Source organism: Cetorhinus maximus, chromosome 5 (assembly GCF_964194155.1).
Source record: "Cetorhinus maximus chromosome 5, sCetMax3.hap1.1, whole genome shotgun sequence".
Classification (NCBI taxonomy): Eukaryota; Metazoa; Chordata; class Chondrichthyes; order Lamniformes; family Cetorhinidae; genus Cetorhinus; species Cetorhinus maximus.
The window spans coordinates 34,241,861-34,258,520 of NC_135883.1; the positions used below are offsets into that span (position 1 = coordinate 34,241,861).

At 41.6% G+C, this 16,660-nt stretch overlaps 1 protein-coding gene across 2 annotated transcripts in view; it reads right to left on the reverse strand.

Moving 5' to 3' along the window:
• colec11 (collectin sub-family member 11) overlaps positions 1 to 16,660 on the reverse strand; it is a 39,209-nt gene that overhangs the window by 21,448 nt on the left and 1,101 nt on the right. For both annotated transcript variants that reach the window (XM_078541691.1, XM_078541690.1), the window contains exons 2-3: positions 16,199 to 16,354; positions 4,092 to 4,163 (exon numbers count right to left, since the gene is read on the reverse strand). In XM_078541691.1, coding sequence (XP_078397817.1) covers positions 4,092 to 4,163; positions 16,199 to 16,328 — 202 coding nt within the window. In that variant the 5' untranslated portion in view covers positions 16,329 to 16,354. The remainder of the gene's footprint in view (positions 1 to 4,091; positions 4,164 to 16,198; positions 16,355 to 16,660) is intronic.

A 16,660-nucleotide genomic window follows, 5' to 3' on the forward strand; every position in this document is an offset into this window, starting at 1 on the left:
CTTCATTGGACTTCGTTTGTTGACTGGAAGCCTGTTTAAATCTCACTTTGCAATGTTTCAATATGTGACTTTTGTGACAAAAGTAACACTCCACCTTTTTAAATTGGCAATCATTAGGAGTATGATTATTTCCACATCAATAAAAATTAGTTTTCGACTTTGCCGCTAAGCTGTTTCCTCTAAATTTTCAGTTAGCGGGGTCTGTTTCCCACTTCACAGCAGACTCCCGGCTTTTCACGCCACTTTCGGCTGACCGTTCCCGCCCAACTAGGAAAACGGCGCCATTTTGCGCACCTTGAATCGCTTGTGAATCCCTTACAGCGCTTTCCATCGCAAGTGCTATTTCTAACGCTTTCTTAAAATCAAGATCCACTTCAGCCAGCAATCTTTGCTGAATAGCATCCTCTTGCACGCCACAGACCAAATGATCCCTGAGCATGTCATTCAGGGTTTCACTGAAATCACAATTTTCCATTAGTTGTTTAAATTTCACCCCGTAGGTAGCAATGGTCTCTCTCAGGGGCTCTATTCCGTGAATTGAACCTGAACCTCTGCATTGTGACTGAGCACATGGGTTGGGAATGGCCCTTAACCAGGTCTACTAATTCACTGAAAGTCTTCGAATCTGGGGCACTGGGGGCTGTCAAGCTTCAACTTAAACTGTAGGTTTTACTCCCACAAATACTCAGGAGAATCACTCTCCTCTTTTGCTCCCCGTGATTTTGTTGGCTTGAAAGTAGAACACAAGATGTGCTATATATGGAGACCAGTCATCTGTGGCTGGCTCAAAGGGATCGATTCTGCCAAACTGTGGCATCTCAGACGAATATATCCTCCTTTCTTTTTGATTATCTTAGATACTCAAAATCGCTGGGACAGCACGGATCTGGTTTATCCTTGTCGCCAGTTTGTTACAGAGTTGAGTTTCCAGGCTACTCTTCTTGGTGGAAACTTTGAACTTTACTTACAAAACAACAGCAGCTACATGTGTGCATCTAACTCTATAACTAAAGAAGAACTCTCTCCTAAAGGTTCCCCCGTGCTGCTAACCCAATAGTTTACACAGATCATGTGATCTTACAACACAGGATTATTCTTAAAGCCACAGTCCTACGTTTATCAGAATTTTAATTACTACAAAGGAATTGGTAAGAAGTTAATTTCTGAGCCTGTGGGAATGTGGCACAGGAATTTACAAAAACACATTTGTGGTAAATGGGTAATACCATTAAGCATAACTCGAGTTCCAATATGGAATTCTTGTTGATTTATTTTCTTATTCTATCGGACGATAAGAACAAAAGTAATTTATTCACCACCTGAAGATTGGTCTCAATTAGATCATGGCTGATCTACACACAAAATCTATTCACCCACCTTAGCCCCATGACCCCTTGATATTGTTATTTAACAAAAAGCTATCAATTTCAGTTTTGAAAGTGCCAATTATCCCAGCATCCACAGGCCATGAAGTTTGATAACATGCAAAAATGGGTGCAGGGATCATGATGCATAATTAACATGTGCCCATTGCTTTCGATGCAAACAAAATGCAAGCTGCCTGCTCATTTCAATGATTGTAGAGCACAATCACCACTAAGTGCACTGTTGAGTGGTTTCACAGCTGAATATAGGGTGCAAAATCGTGAGGTGCTGGTAGGTGTTGAAGATAGCCTGTATGTCTTAAAGGACAAAGCAGCTTCATTACTCTCTGAAGGCTGTCTGCTCAGTTGGGAGGATGGCTTCCAAAACCAGTTTCACACAGTTAATTATAAGCAGTTAGAAGCTCATGGGATTGCGAGCTGGTTTTCCTGGCTTTAGAATAGCAATAACTTTAGAATGATGCCAGACTTCAAGGATTATCCTAGTGTCAGCAATGCTGGACTGGCATGGCACATATTCTTTACTGCAGATACGCAGGCTATTTCAGGAAGTGGGGAGTTGACGATGACATACATGTGGTCTTCCTTTGTGTGTCACTTCATCGAGAGCTTTTCAGCTAATGTCAAGAAAATGACCAAATGCCCAAAATTGGTCTCTTGGTCTGCAGAGCTTGAAAGCATCCATCAACAATTTCTATCAATTATGACTTGTACCTAACAGTCATAACTTCATCTCACGCTCACACACTTAGCACTGCTACCATCCTCACATTAGTGTCTCACAGCTTGCATACAATGTCAGCTATTCAACCATGATGGTGACATCACCCAACACTATGTACCGTACTCATTGACACACTTCTCTTGCTCTTGCAGGATAAGATGGAAGAAGACCAGAGGCAGCAGCAGTTAACTGAGGAGGACAGGCATAGCTACCTGCCCTTTTCCCACTGAAGGAGACAGTGGCCACCATTATTTGAGTGGCCATGACTGAGGCTGTGGACATGGGCAAGGCTGAAACCAATGAAGGCCATCATACCTAATTCTTCTTCTCACATCCCACTTCCCCCTCATCTCACAATCTCTTCCAATTTACAAGCTACAGATAGGGAAAGTATACACCATTTGCTTCTCCCGCCCCCATCCCATCTGGCCAGGTAATAGTGGAAAAGAAAGAGGTGGAGAGTAATAAGACCATGATGAAGAAGAACCCCCATGACTTGATCGCACACTTGTAGTGTTAAATATTAACACTGTGTATATTTTGGAAGATGGCTGAGAGGCACAATCTGAATTTGGTGACACACCAGGCATGAGAGGCCTGTAGAGAGAGCAGTAGTATAGGTGTTAGCTGATGGGTGCTATCCAGGAGAGTGACTTGGTACAGAGGTTTACGCAAAGCATGAAACCCATCCACTCCAGCATGGAAATGGTGGACAACTCCATAAGAATATTTGTGGACCCAAGCATGATCAACATCTGATGACTGATGTCTCAGCTTCCATTGCAGCAGAAGCCAGCCAACATCTGAATGCTGTCTAGCAAACTCAGATGGAAGTCATGAAAGCTCAGACTGAGGTCATGCAAGCTCAGCTTGCTGCCTTCACAGCTGCAGATACCAGTGTTCAAAGGGGCTTGTAGGGAGTCACAGCAGTCCAGTAATTTGTCCTCCAAAACATTGAAAGGATTGCTGAGGCATTGCCCCCGGCAGTGGCAGTGGCATCATGGAGCACAAACCTAATGTCCGCTCTCAGGATGAAGCCAGTGGTCTGCATACCACTGCCATATCTGCCAGTGCCCTTGCTGTTGCCTGTCAGCTAGTCAGCCTAAAATGCTGCTGCCCATTCCGAGGCGGCAAAGTATGAAGCTGGCCTTTTGGGACCAGAGCTGCTCAATATCACCTGGCTAGGCTGTCTGCAGTTCCCCACGCCCCACTGAATATCAGCAGTCGCCCATCAGTCATGTTGCAGCCACTGGTTTAACACTGCAGTGCAGCTCTAGGACTGATAAAGGCATTCCAAATGGAATGGGAGTGCCTACTAGTGCACTGGAGAGCCTCCTGGTTCCCTAAGGATATAGGATGCCTCTCCTCCTTTCCACTTCCTTCACCAAGGCTGCAATGCAGAGTCCACAAGCCTTGGAACCTACTCTCTTCCATGCTGTGCGTTTCCTCGGTGTTTCCCAGGTCAGAGTCACTTCATGCATAAGTCTCATGCACCTCTCCATTAAGCTATGCTGGCCAGCCACTTGCAATCAACAGCACAGTGAGCACTGGGAATGTTGAAATCATTGATAGGAATGAGCAGGCAGCATAAATTGGTGTGTTGCCTGCATCAGAATCAACAGTTGCAGTGTCATGCATTGCAATCCCTGCAACTATTTTTGGAGGCTATCAAATTTAGCCCCCACAATATTTTGCACTTTGCTCACAATATGTTGGCTGAATTATTAAGTAGCAAAATGGATACATTGGAGGAAAAAAATGAATATGAGAGAGGCTGAACTAATGCAGAAATTATAACTATCTCTTAGAACTAGAACCTGGGCAGACTGGTGAACCCTTGAAAATGAAAGCAATCAATTAAACTTTCTACAGCTATAACATACATTAACTTTCAATATTAGCATTTTACAAATCATTTTATATTATACAAACAAGTCACCTTTCAATGTAGAATTTATAATTGTAGAAAATCTTGTTTTAGTCACCTGGTTGTCCAACTGGGCCAACTTTTCCTAGCCTTCCAGGCTCTCCTTTCTCCCCCTTTTCCCCAGGTTCACCTGTAACACAATATAAAGTGACAGCATCACCCTTGTTGGCAAAACAGCTACAGAGAAATAATACACTTGTGTGTGTAAATAGGATCCTCGCCATTCACTGACCCAGGTGAAATTCAGGGATCATTACCAAGCGGTGCATAAGTGGCAATCTCAGTCTGAGAGATCAGAAACTAGCTGGTATTGAAACAGGCAAAAATGTCATATATTCACTGTTGCCTGTTCCCAATTATTTTGCAATTATTTCCACAGCAGAAGTGCAATCTATTACCTGTGTGAAACATTGGGATTACTCACATATTGACAATATATTCTGTACTACACTAGATATAATTATCACATTGGAATATAAACTGTGTTGCTTGTATGTTATACTGTAATTATTATCATTTATTGAAAATGTAATCTGCTACCTGTACATTGCAGGGTAATTATCACATTAGGAATTAAATTATTAGTGCTTAAATATTAGATTTTAATTATAATCACAAGCATCATGGAACAGATATCTTAATATCACCTCAGCCAGCTGATATAGAAACTCGCCAACCGGGCTCATACACCTAAACAACAATAACCATTTTACAGACCTTGCCAATGTGAAGAACAGGCTATTTGTTTTTAAAAAAAGGACCTTAAAATTTATTTTTTATTTTGTCTCTCCAAAAATAGTCCAAAGATGCCACAATTATCATTATGCAAAGTACTTTCCTGTACCTTCTCATTCTACTCAAAATTATTTCTTCATTTTCACTTCAAACTTCATATTCCTGTCATGCTGCTAGTCGCAAGCTCTGTCACTCTATTCAAGTGAGCAGTTCCACTATCTCAGCTGTTATCCTCTGTATAATCTTGTTCCCAGCTGGAACCCATTGAATTAACATTTGAGGTATCACGCTCCATATAATATAATGGCCATGCCCTGACCATTGCACTCTTCTCACTGTACATGTTCTAATACTGTGTACAGACTACTCTCTCATTTCAGTGTTGGCAACTCTGTTCTCCGAGTTGCTACACAACATACTCAAGGATATCATCAAAGGTAGTATTCGGACTGAGTTTCTCTGAATTAAACTGAAAATAATAATAGCTGTGAAAGAATATATGGTGGCGTTATAGACCACCGAACAGTGAGAAAGAAGCAGAAAAAGACATTTGTGGACAATCCAAATAGGTTCGCGGAAATAATACGACTGGAACAATGCTTCAAAAGTAGACTGGCACGATAGTAACAATGGTCAAAACGGGGAGCAGTTCGTGGAGTACATTCAGACAGTTTCCAAAGTCAATATGTTATGAGGAAATCAAGGAACAGGCTAGCTGCAAGACAATGATAAGAGATCATTACTGAACACTTTGAAAGCCATGAGCTAATTAGGGATAGTCAATGTGAGTTTGTAAAGGATAGGTCATGCTTCTCTAAATTAATCAAATTCTTTAGGGAAATGATTGAACATATTTAGAAAGGAAATGTAGTGGATATGAAGTATCTACACTTTAAAGAAGCATTTAATAAATGCTACATAAGAGAATTTTTTTCAAAGATTAAGGAAATTAAGGGTAATGGTGACATGGATAAATGGATCCATGTAAATGAATGTTTCTCAGACTAGTGTCTCATAAGGATGTGTTAAGGCTCCTTGCTCCTCCGTGAGTACAAATGGTTTGAGCATGGGAATAAAGAGATACAATTTAGCTGTTCCAGAAAATGCTGATATAAGAGGCATAGCAAATGCTGAGGAAGAAAACAGGAGGACAAATGCAAGTTAGGTAAATGGACATAACTGTGGTAAATGTAGTTTAATATAATCATGCATTTTGAGGAAACAAACAGAATGGGAATATAACCTAATTAGGTGCCATTCTCAATGGAATTGAGGGACAGACGTGGGTAACATTTTTAAAAGCAGAACTGTAGGTAGTACATTATAAAGGCAAGAGACGATGGTAAATCTATTGGTTAGTTTTGGGCACACATTCATAGGAAGGATATTGAAGCCATTGAAAAGGTGCAATGCAGATTTACTAGGGTGATTTCTCTAGCCTGAGAAACATTTCAATTTTCATTGCATCTACTGCATCTCCCTTTACTTGATGCATACATTCCCAGATATATAAACCAGTTGCAACTCCTCACGATCTCCACTTTCCTCAGATTAATGAGCTTCAAATAAAGCCATTAATTTTTTAAATGGACCACCTATCAAAGAAGGTTCCTGAAGCACTGAGTAGTGTTTAAACAACAGGTACTCTTTCATACCTTAAAAAAATGAAAGAAATTCTAAGGGAATTTATTTTGTTCATAAGCATTTCCACAATGTCTGTCTTATAAAAATGTGTTTTAATACTAAAATAATACTCCTTCTTTCTTGTAACTGTAAAAGTGCTATTCAAGAGAGAAACGAGAGAGAGAGAAAGGGAAACTAGACCAGTTAGCCTGACATCAGTCGTGGGGGAAATGCTTGAATCTGTTATTAAATGGAAAAAGAGCACTTAGAAAATCATTGTACAATTAGGAAAAACCAACATGAAAGTGAACTCATATTTGAAAGATCTTTTCGAGCTTTTTGAGGATGTAAGTAGAAGGGCAGATAAAGAGGAATCGGTGAATGCAGTATGTCTGGGTTTCCAGAAGGCATTTGGATAAGGTGCCACATGGAATGTTGATGCGCAAGATAACAGTTCATTGAGATTGGGATTAATATGTTAGCATGGATCGAGGATTGCATAAAGAACAGAAAGCAGGGAGCAGGAATAAACAGGTCATTTCCAGGTTGGCAAGCGGTTTACAAATGGGGTGGCACAAGGATCAGTGCTGTACGTGGTCTCAAATACATACTTGTAAATCTATATTAATGACTTAAATGAAGGGACTGAGTATAATGTGTCCAGGTTTGCTGATGATACAAAGCTAGGTGGGAAAATAATCTGTGAGGAGGACACAAAGGCTTGAAATTTCGCTCTGAAGTCAGGAAAATTCCTAGCTCTGCAAACCTGACTCGGGAGAAAGTGCCCTGGACAGTTGGATTTTGATTCTTGGGCGTGCAGGTGATAACTGGAGTTGGGTCCACCGGCTCCATAAAGAGTTCGGAGGCAGACACCGGGGCTGCTGGGTGCAGAGGCTGGCTCTGCGATTGGCCTGGCTCAGTGATCCGGGGCTTTGTCCCAGTTTTAGAAAAGCAATAAAACATCCCTCCAGCCCTCACCCCTCACTCCCCCACACACTCCTCATGCCCCATCCATGCCAACGCATGCCCTCCACCCACCCCAATGGCCCCCATACCCCTCATGCCAACCTATGCCCCTCCACCCATGGGCCTTTATAGCCCCTATGCCAGCTTAGTGCCAACTCAAGCCCCCCATCCACCACCCTTTGCCCTTATACCCTCCATTCCAGCTCACCCATTTCCCACCATGGGCAGGCCTTTCAACCCATGTTGGGATGGAAAGAAATAAAGTTCTTAAGTGTCTATTGATGAATTCACAATTTTTTTAAAAAACCCTTTCACTTCAATTATCCTTCAGCTAAATTCCTTATAAAAACAAGCATTTGTATTCATGGTCGCTCTTCAAAGACTTTATAAGCACTTGGAACTGTCAATCAATCTGTGAACTGACAGGCACCCTGCTGTGATAATGATAATGTGAAATCAGCCATGCAGCACAAATCCTATAATGCCAGGCTTATGTCAACACACAGAGTGAAATAGCAAGCACTATTTTTTTTAAACTGCAGTTTTTTTTCAAAAAATTAAAAGCCAGGAGATTTAAATGCCTCGACAGCTTTACAGTTCCCTTGACAGCCTGACAGTTCCAACCACTAGGTGGGTGGTGCATCTTTGTAATTCTCTACTTGAGGGCTGTAGAAGCTTAATTATTGAGCATGTTCAAGACAGAAATCGATAGATTTCTGGATACTAATGATCTCAAGGGTTACGGGGATGGTAAGGAAAAATGGCTTAGAGTTAGATGAACAGCCACAATCTGTTTGAATGGCAGGGCTGGCTCAACAGGCCAAATGGCCTATTCCTGCTCCTATTTCCCATGTCCTATGTCCCTAATCAGCTTAACAATTCCAATCAGTTTACCCACTTTTTATACACATTCATGTCTACTTTTAACAATCCCAGAGGGCACTTAATCTCTCCCAAAGGGCACCTGACGTCTACCAAAAGGCACCTGACCTCCCCCAAAGGTGTCCCTAGACCTATCCAAAAGGGTACCCTGGCTCCCCAAAGAACTCCTTCTCCTGAAAGGTCTAAAGACAACAAGTCATGTTTTAGACATCCCACTAGCAAAAATTGGATCTGATTGAAGGCAGCCACACTTTTACATGAACCACAGATGTGCAAACTACAACCTGAATTTATTCCCTCCCTCGCTGGTGAAAATGGTAGGTGCTGGGTTTGTGGACGGGACTTCTGGATTCGGGCCTTTGGCACCATTTTGGATAAGCTGGAGACCCTCTTTGTCATGACGAAAATTCAGGCCAAAGTGTCTGCAAAGGGATGTAAATATGTTATCTGAGTGAACAGGAAGGTCCATTTTAGTAGGAAGAATGAAAAGAAGCATATTATTCAAATTGTGAGAGATTGCAGGGCTTTGAGATGCAGAGGGTTCTGGGTTTCCTAGTGCATGAATTACAAAAGGTTAGTACACAAGCACAGCAAGTAATTAGGAAGGCTGATAGAATGTTATAATTTATTGCGAGGGGAATTATATACAAAAGTAGAGAGGTTATGTTTCAGTTTTACAGGACAATGGTGAGACTACATCTGGAGTGCTGTGTACAGTACTGGTCTCCTTTTTTAAAAAAAGACGTAAATGCATTAGAAGTAGTTCAGAGAAGGTTTGCTAGACTAATACCTGGAATGGGTGGGTTGTCTTATGAGGAAAGGTTGGACAGGCTAGGCTTGTATCTGCTGGCATTTAGAAGAGTAAGGGGCAACTTGTTTGAAACATGTAAGATCCTGACGTGTCTTGACAGGGTGGATTTGGAAAGGATGTTTCCTCTTGTGGGAGAATCTGGAACATGGGGTCACTGTTTAAAAATAAGGGGTTGCCCATTTGAGACAGAGATGAGGAGAAATTGTTTCTCTCAGACAGTTGAGTGTCTTTGGAACTCTGTTCCTCAAAAGGCAGTGGAAGCAGAATCTTTGATTATTTTTAAGGCAGAGTTAGATAGATTCTTGATAAGCAAGGGGGTGAGGCTATCGGGGGGTAGGTGGGAATATGGAGTTGAAGTTACAATCAGGTCAGCCATGACCTTATTGAATGGCGGAGCGGGCTCAAGGGGCCGAGTGGCCTGCTCCTAATTCATATGTTCGTATGCAGATGGAGGATAATGTGTGGAAATAAGAATTTTCAATTTGATGGGAAGAATGGAAAAACTGAATATTGTTAAATGATGAGAAACTACTTAATGTTTGTATTCAGGGGTATTTGGATGTTTTTGTACAAGAAAAGTCCAGCAAACAATTAGGGAGGTAAATGTTATGTCGGCCTTTATAGCAAGGGGGTTGAAGTACAAGAGTAAAAAAGGCTTGCTGCAATTGTTTAGGTCTTTTGAGCAGCCCACACCTGGAGCATTGTGCACAGTTTCTGAATTGTACCATATGCAGGATGCAATGAAGATTCACAACATTGATTCCTGAAATGAGAGGATTCTCCTTTGAGAAGAGGTTCAGTAGAAACGGCCTATATTCTCTTGGCTTTAGAAGAATGAAAGATGATCTCATTGCAACATTTAAGTTTCCAAGAGAAAGGTAGATGCTAAGACCCTGTTTTCCCCTGACTGGGGATTCGAGAAGTAGGATTCATAGTCTCAGGATAAGGGATCAGGTGTTTAGGATTGAAACAATTCAAAGCATTAATAATCTTTGGAATTCTCTACCTCAGAGAGCTATGGATGCTCAGTCATTAAGTATATTCAAAGCTGAGATCAACTGATTTTTGGACTCTGAGAAAATCAAGGCAAATGGGGAGGGGGCGGGCAAATAGAATTGAGATTGAAGATCAGCTGTGATTTATTAAATAGCAGAGCAGGCTTGAGGAATCATATGGCCCTCTCCTGCTTTTCATGCTCTTTCTCCCATTTAAAAAAAAATCCTTTGACTTCTTGATTCAGTGTCACTTTTCCTTACGCCCATCTTTGAAGCACATTGGAATATTTATTACATGGAAGGTGCTATATAAATGCAAGTAGCTGTTTTTGTTCCATCTACTATTTTGGTTCTCCTTCCCTCCAGAGCCAGTGATGTTACTGTGGGGCAGGAGGTATCAGTGTCCCTATAGTGGCTCTGTTTATTTTAATGAGGTCTGCAATTTTGGATTGGACAGGCCTGAAAGCTAGTCCTGAGCCTCTCGCATTAGCAGTAAGGTATATCATTACACAAATTAAATAACTTGCTTAAATCTAAGTTATTGACCTACTTCATCTTTTAAGAACATAGATCATGTCCCTTTTCAATCTTTTTTTCTGTAATGAAACAAATTCAGCTTCATAACTATCTTTTCATAACTTGAGCCCTTAGTTTTGGAATCATCCTTTTTGAAAAGCAATGAAAAGCAGGGGAGTTATTTCTGGTGTCCTGGCCAATATTTATCTCTCAATCAACATCAGAAAAAAAACAGGTTATCTAGTCATTATCACATCGCTGTTTGTGGGAGCTTTTGACCGCATTTGGCTTGTGTTTCCTACAATACAACAGTGGCTGCAACTTCATTGGCTATAAAGCATTTTAGAAACATAGAAACATTAAAAAAATGGGCAGGAGTAGGTCATTCGGCCCTTCGAGCCTGCTCCACCATTCAATATGACCATGGCTGATCTTCTATCTCAACGCTGTACTCCCGCGCTCTCCCCATACTCCTTGATGCCTTTAGGGTCCAGAAATCTATTTCCTTCTTAAGTATATTCAGTGACTTGGCCTCCATTGCCTTCGATGGTAGAAAATTCCACAGGTTCACCACCATCCGCTGGCCGTGAAAAGTGCTGTATAAATACAAGTCTTTTTTTTTTCCTTTTTTGAAACAAATTCAGTTTCTACATTATTTCATTATAGCTTGAGCCCTTAGCTTTGTAATTATCCATCTTGCTCTTCTTTGAACTATTTCTCAAAGTATTGGTGTTCTTTTAAAGCGAGAGGTGTCAGCTGTGACTCAGAAGTAGCACTTTGACTCTTAAGCACATGATGGGCTGACACATCATTGCACTGCTGAGAGGGTATTGACATTTTGGAGGTGCTGTCCTTCAGATAAGGCACTGAACTGAGGCCCTGTTTGCCTGTCCAACAGCTTGTAAAAACAGCTCATGGGACAATGTGAAGTGCAATGGGTTCTCCTGGAATTCTGCTATGTATTCCTCTCTCAACCAACACAACCATTGTTGTTTGTGGGTCCTTGCCCTGCACAAACTGATCACTACTTGTGCCTACGCAATAGTTACTACACCTCAAAAAATAATTAATTGTCTATGAAGACTGGAGATTTCCTGAGAATGTGGAAGGTGCTGTGTAAGGGCAATTTCTTTCTTTAGAGTGAAAAAAGTGTAGTAATATATTCTGTGAGTGATACAAGGTTAAAACAAATTTTGATTCATAATCAAAGCTGCTCAAGATACAAATTAATATTTGGTTACCCATCCAGGAGCTTCATATTGATTGGATATTTTCAAAGTATAATTAGTAAACTTACATCTACTTGTTTTTCCACTTTGCAACAGATATCACTTCATGATGCATGCATATTTCCTGATCCAATTTACATTAGCTTATATTTGTTCATGATAAAATTCAATAGCCTTTCCCTAGTCTGTCACTTATTGGCTCAGAGGTTTTGGAATGCTATCAATTTCCCTTCGCCTAATTACCTGGCTTATGAGGATCAGCAAATTTTATTTTGCTGATGGAAAGGGAACTTAAGGTAGGGATAGTGTTGCCAATTGCGTTCAGTGACTGCTGGTTTTGTAATTCTGTAAGTGTTAGATTAGAACAGTATTCTGTTCAACTATGTGCCTCTACCTGGCTCTCTCCACCCACAATGACAAATAGCCTTCAGGGTCCCCTTGAAAATGACTAGTTGAGGGTGAGCTGGATGGAAAGAGTCAATGGATTCAGGAAACTAAAGGAGAAAAGAAGAAAAAAAACCTTCTACTTTCATCTCATTCTTACCATTGGACTGATTGCTTTACCTCTGGGATATTGAAATCTTCCACAAATTTTGCCTTTTCAATTCCCCATGCTAGCATGATATGAAGATGATTGATAGTCTTCCTTAAAACTCTATCAACATGCTAGAGATCAGATGGAAAATCAGGAAAGAAATGAATTCACATAGCACAGGGACATTGAAGTGATATTGAGGTGAGAGTGACTGCCCTGGACATCAAGGCAGCATTTGTCAGAGGGAGGTCATGCCTAACAAATTTGATTGAATTTTTTGAGGAGGTGACCAGGTATGTAGATGAGGGTAGTGCAGTTGATGTAGTTTATATGGATTTCAGCAAAGCCTTTGACAAGGTCCCACATGGGAGACTTATAAAGAAGACAAATGCACATGGGATACAGGGTAATTTGATAAGGTGTATTCAAAATTGGCTTAGTTGTAGGAGGCAGAGGGTGATGACAGAAGGATGCTTTAGTGACTGGAAGCCAGTGTCCAATGGCGTACCACAGGGATCTGTGCTGGGTCCCATATTATTTGTCATTTATATAAATGACATAGATGACTATGTGGAGGTTAGGATTAGTAAGTTTGCGGATGACACAAAGATTGGCTGGGTGGTTAACAGTGAGGTTGAGTGTCTTGGGCTACAGGAAGATATAGATGGGATGGTCAGATGGGCAGATAAGTGGAATTTAACCCTGAAAAGTGTGAGGTGATACACTTTGGAAGGAGTAATTTGACAAGGAAGTATTCAATGAACAGCATGACACTAGGAAGTTCTGAGGAACAGAGGGGCCTTAGCGTGTGTATCCATAGATCTCTGAAGGCAGAGGGGCATGTTAGTGGGGTGGTGAAAAAGGCATATGGGACACTTGCTTTTATCAATCGAGGCATAGATTACAAAAGTAGGGAGCTCATGTTGGAGTTGTATAGAACCTTAGTGAGGCCACAGCTGGAGTACTGTGTGCAGTTCTGGTCGCCACATTATAGGAAGGATGTGATTGCACTGGAGGGGGTGCAGAGGAGATTCACCAGGATGTTGCCTGGGATGAAACATTTAAGTTATGAAGAGACGTTGGATAGACTTGGGTTGTTTTCGTTGGAGCAGAGATGACTGAGGGGCGACCTGATCGAGGTGTACAAGATTATGAGCAGCATCGACACGGTTAGGGAGCAGCTGTTCCCCTTAGTTTAAGGGTCAGTCAAAGGGGGCATAAGTTCAAAGTGAGGGGCAGGAGGTTTAGGGGGTATGTGAGTAAAAACTTTTTTACCCAGAGCGTGGTGACAGTCTGGAATGCACTGCCTGGGAGGGTGTTGGAGGCGGGTTGCCTCACATCCTTTAAAAAGTACCTGGATGAGCACTTGGAACATCATAACATTCAAGACTATGAGCCAAGTGCTGGTAAATGGGATTAGGTAGGTAGGTCAGGTGTTTCTCATGTGTCGGTGCAGATTTGATGGGCCAAAAGGCCTCTTCTGCAAGTGTGGCATCAAGGAGCCCTAGCACAACAGGAGTCAAAGGGAATCAGGGGGAAAACTTTCCACTGGTTGGAGTCATACCTAGCACAAAGGAGGATGGTTGTGGTTGTTGGAGGTCAGTCATCTCAGCTCTAGGTCATCACCGCAGGAGTTCCTCAGGGTAGTGTCCTAGGCCCAACCATCTTTATGCTGCTTCATCAATGACCTTCCTCCCATCATAAGGTCAGAAGGGGGGATGTTCACTGATGATTGCACAATGTTCAGCGCCATTTGCGACTCCTCAGATACTGAAGCAGTCCATGTCCAAATGCAGCAAGACCTGGACAATAGCCAACCTTTGGTTGGCAAGTGGCAAGTAACATTCACACCACATAAGTGCTAGGCAATGACCATCTCCAACAAGAGAGAATCCAACCATCGCTCCTTGATGTTCAATGGCATTACCATCACTGAATCCCCCACTTTCAACATCTTGGGGGTTACCATCGACCAGAAACTGAACTGGACTAGCCATATATATACTGTGGCTGCAAGTGCAGGTCAGAGGCTAGGAATCGTGTGATGAGTAACTCACCTCCTGACTCCCCAAAGCCTGTCCACCATCTACAAGGCACAAAGCAGGAGTGTGATGGAATACACCACACTTGCCTGGATGAGTGCAGCTCCCACAACACTCAAGAAGCTTGACACCGTCCAGGACAAATCAGCCCGCTTGATTGGCACCACATCCACAAACATTCACTCCCTCCACCACTGATGCACAGTAGCAGCAGTGTGTACCATCTACAAGATGCACTGCAGGAATTCACCAAGGCTCCTTCGACAGCACCTTCCAAACCCATGACCACTACCATCTATAAAGACAAGGGCAGCAGATAGATGGGCACCACATGGAAGTTCCCCTCCAAGTCACTCAACATCCTGACTTGGAAATTTATCATCATTCCTTCACTGTCGCTGGGTCAAAATCCTGGAATTCCCTTCCTAACAGCACTGTGAGTGTACCTACACCACAGTGGCAGCAGTTCAAGAAGGCAGCTCACCACCACCTTCTCAAGGACAACTAGGGATGGGCATTAAATGTTGGCCCAGCCAGCGAAGCCCATATCCTGTGAATGAATAAAAAAAAATTTTTCCCTGTTTGCGTGACAGCAAAAAAAAAGATATGTCTACCTGCTGCCAGAGGCAATTAGCTCATATTCTTTATCAGAATAACCTTCGAGCACCAATGTATTGTCACCTCTGAGGAGGCAGTAATGATAGCATCAACGTCAATAAATTTACAAGGGCATCCCCAGTGGCTAATGTCATCTTTAAATAATAAACTGTGAATTCACATAAATTGTGAATTTTCAGAATGCCATATGTGACAGATCTCAGTTGTGTTAGTTAAATTAAATTTATCATGTGCCACTCCTTTCTCCAAATCTCAAATACTACCACTCTTTGATTATATGTGTGCATAATCATCACCACAGAAGATTTACCATCATACACCTTGTATACGAACATGCATGGCAAAGCCCTGGAAACTGAACAAGTGTATATTAGGTAAAGTGCATCTAGCATTAGCTGAGCCACATAAGTAATATCGACTCATTACAAAGTTGATCTTAAAGAGTCAGCTTCACACTTCTAATTATAGTAGCATGACTGGTGTGTCTCACCACATATAGTGGATTCGAGGATCTTGTGATAGCTCTGCATGAACAACTGGGGCTAAGTATTTTGAATTCACCAAGAAAAGCTGGTCTCTCTCCTATTAGTACTGCAATTTATACTTGATTTTTAATACTACATTTTTACACGAATGTGACAAATATCAGCTATAATAGCAACATACCCTTTTTCCATCCATTTCATTTCCTCCTATTCTTACCTGAAGTTGCTGCCTTACATTAAGAATTGGTTTCAACCAAACTCCATTATCTTGCCCAGTGGCCTTTTCTCACAGGTGTAACCTGATAATGAATGTCAGCCGTGAGGCGTATTACAGTTGAACACAATCTTGTCCCCAACCACCATCCATACACATTGGCTCTCATTGGATAGTGATCAGGGGTGGGCTGCAGCAGCTTTATCACCTCTACTGCTGCCTTGGCTAACATCAACTAACTCAGCACAGATAAGGAACTGCTTTATCTGTACTGCTTAGTTCGCAAACGGGTATTGGATTTATTAGATAAGTCATCCAGTAGTCTCCATCCACCTTCATTTGTTGCACCCTATAAAAACTCTGCGCCACGGCTTGTTTAGCACCCAACAAGATATAATGGCATTAAATGCAGTGCTAATGCAATTTAATTTAATTTAGTGAGAAGTGCAACAGGAATAAAATGCACTCTATATACTTGAAAAATCGCAAACTTTTAAACTGAACATGCAACTACCTTTCAGACCAGGGACTAGGATCTGTACTGAGCATGATTCATCCGCTATATGTTGAGATTCTCCAGATCTGAGCAAGGACAGGAACAGCAGGCCAATTTGGAACAGAAGTAAAAACAGTCCACTGTTCATAATGTCCACAAAAGGTTCATTGACTCCTAAAGACACAAATTCTTTTATAAATAACTATCACAGTACTGAGATGAAACAAACACATTTTTTAACTCGTTAAATACTAGTAGTGTTTAAAATATCCCTACACACTCTCCTGCTGTCTGCAAGCTCATTGTGTTAAAAGCAAAATTCTCAGCCTATTCTCTCTCCTATTCTTACTTCATCTTCCCCCACTAGTCCTCAAATCTGTAGTACACTTTGTTTGTGGTTTTCTTTATTCTGTCAATCTTCAGGTTTTTATTTTCCAAGTTTGGTGTTCTCTAAACCCTGATATTCTTCAGTTGTGAAAA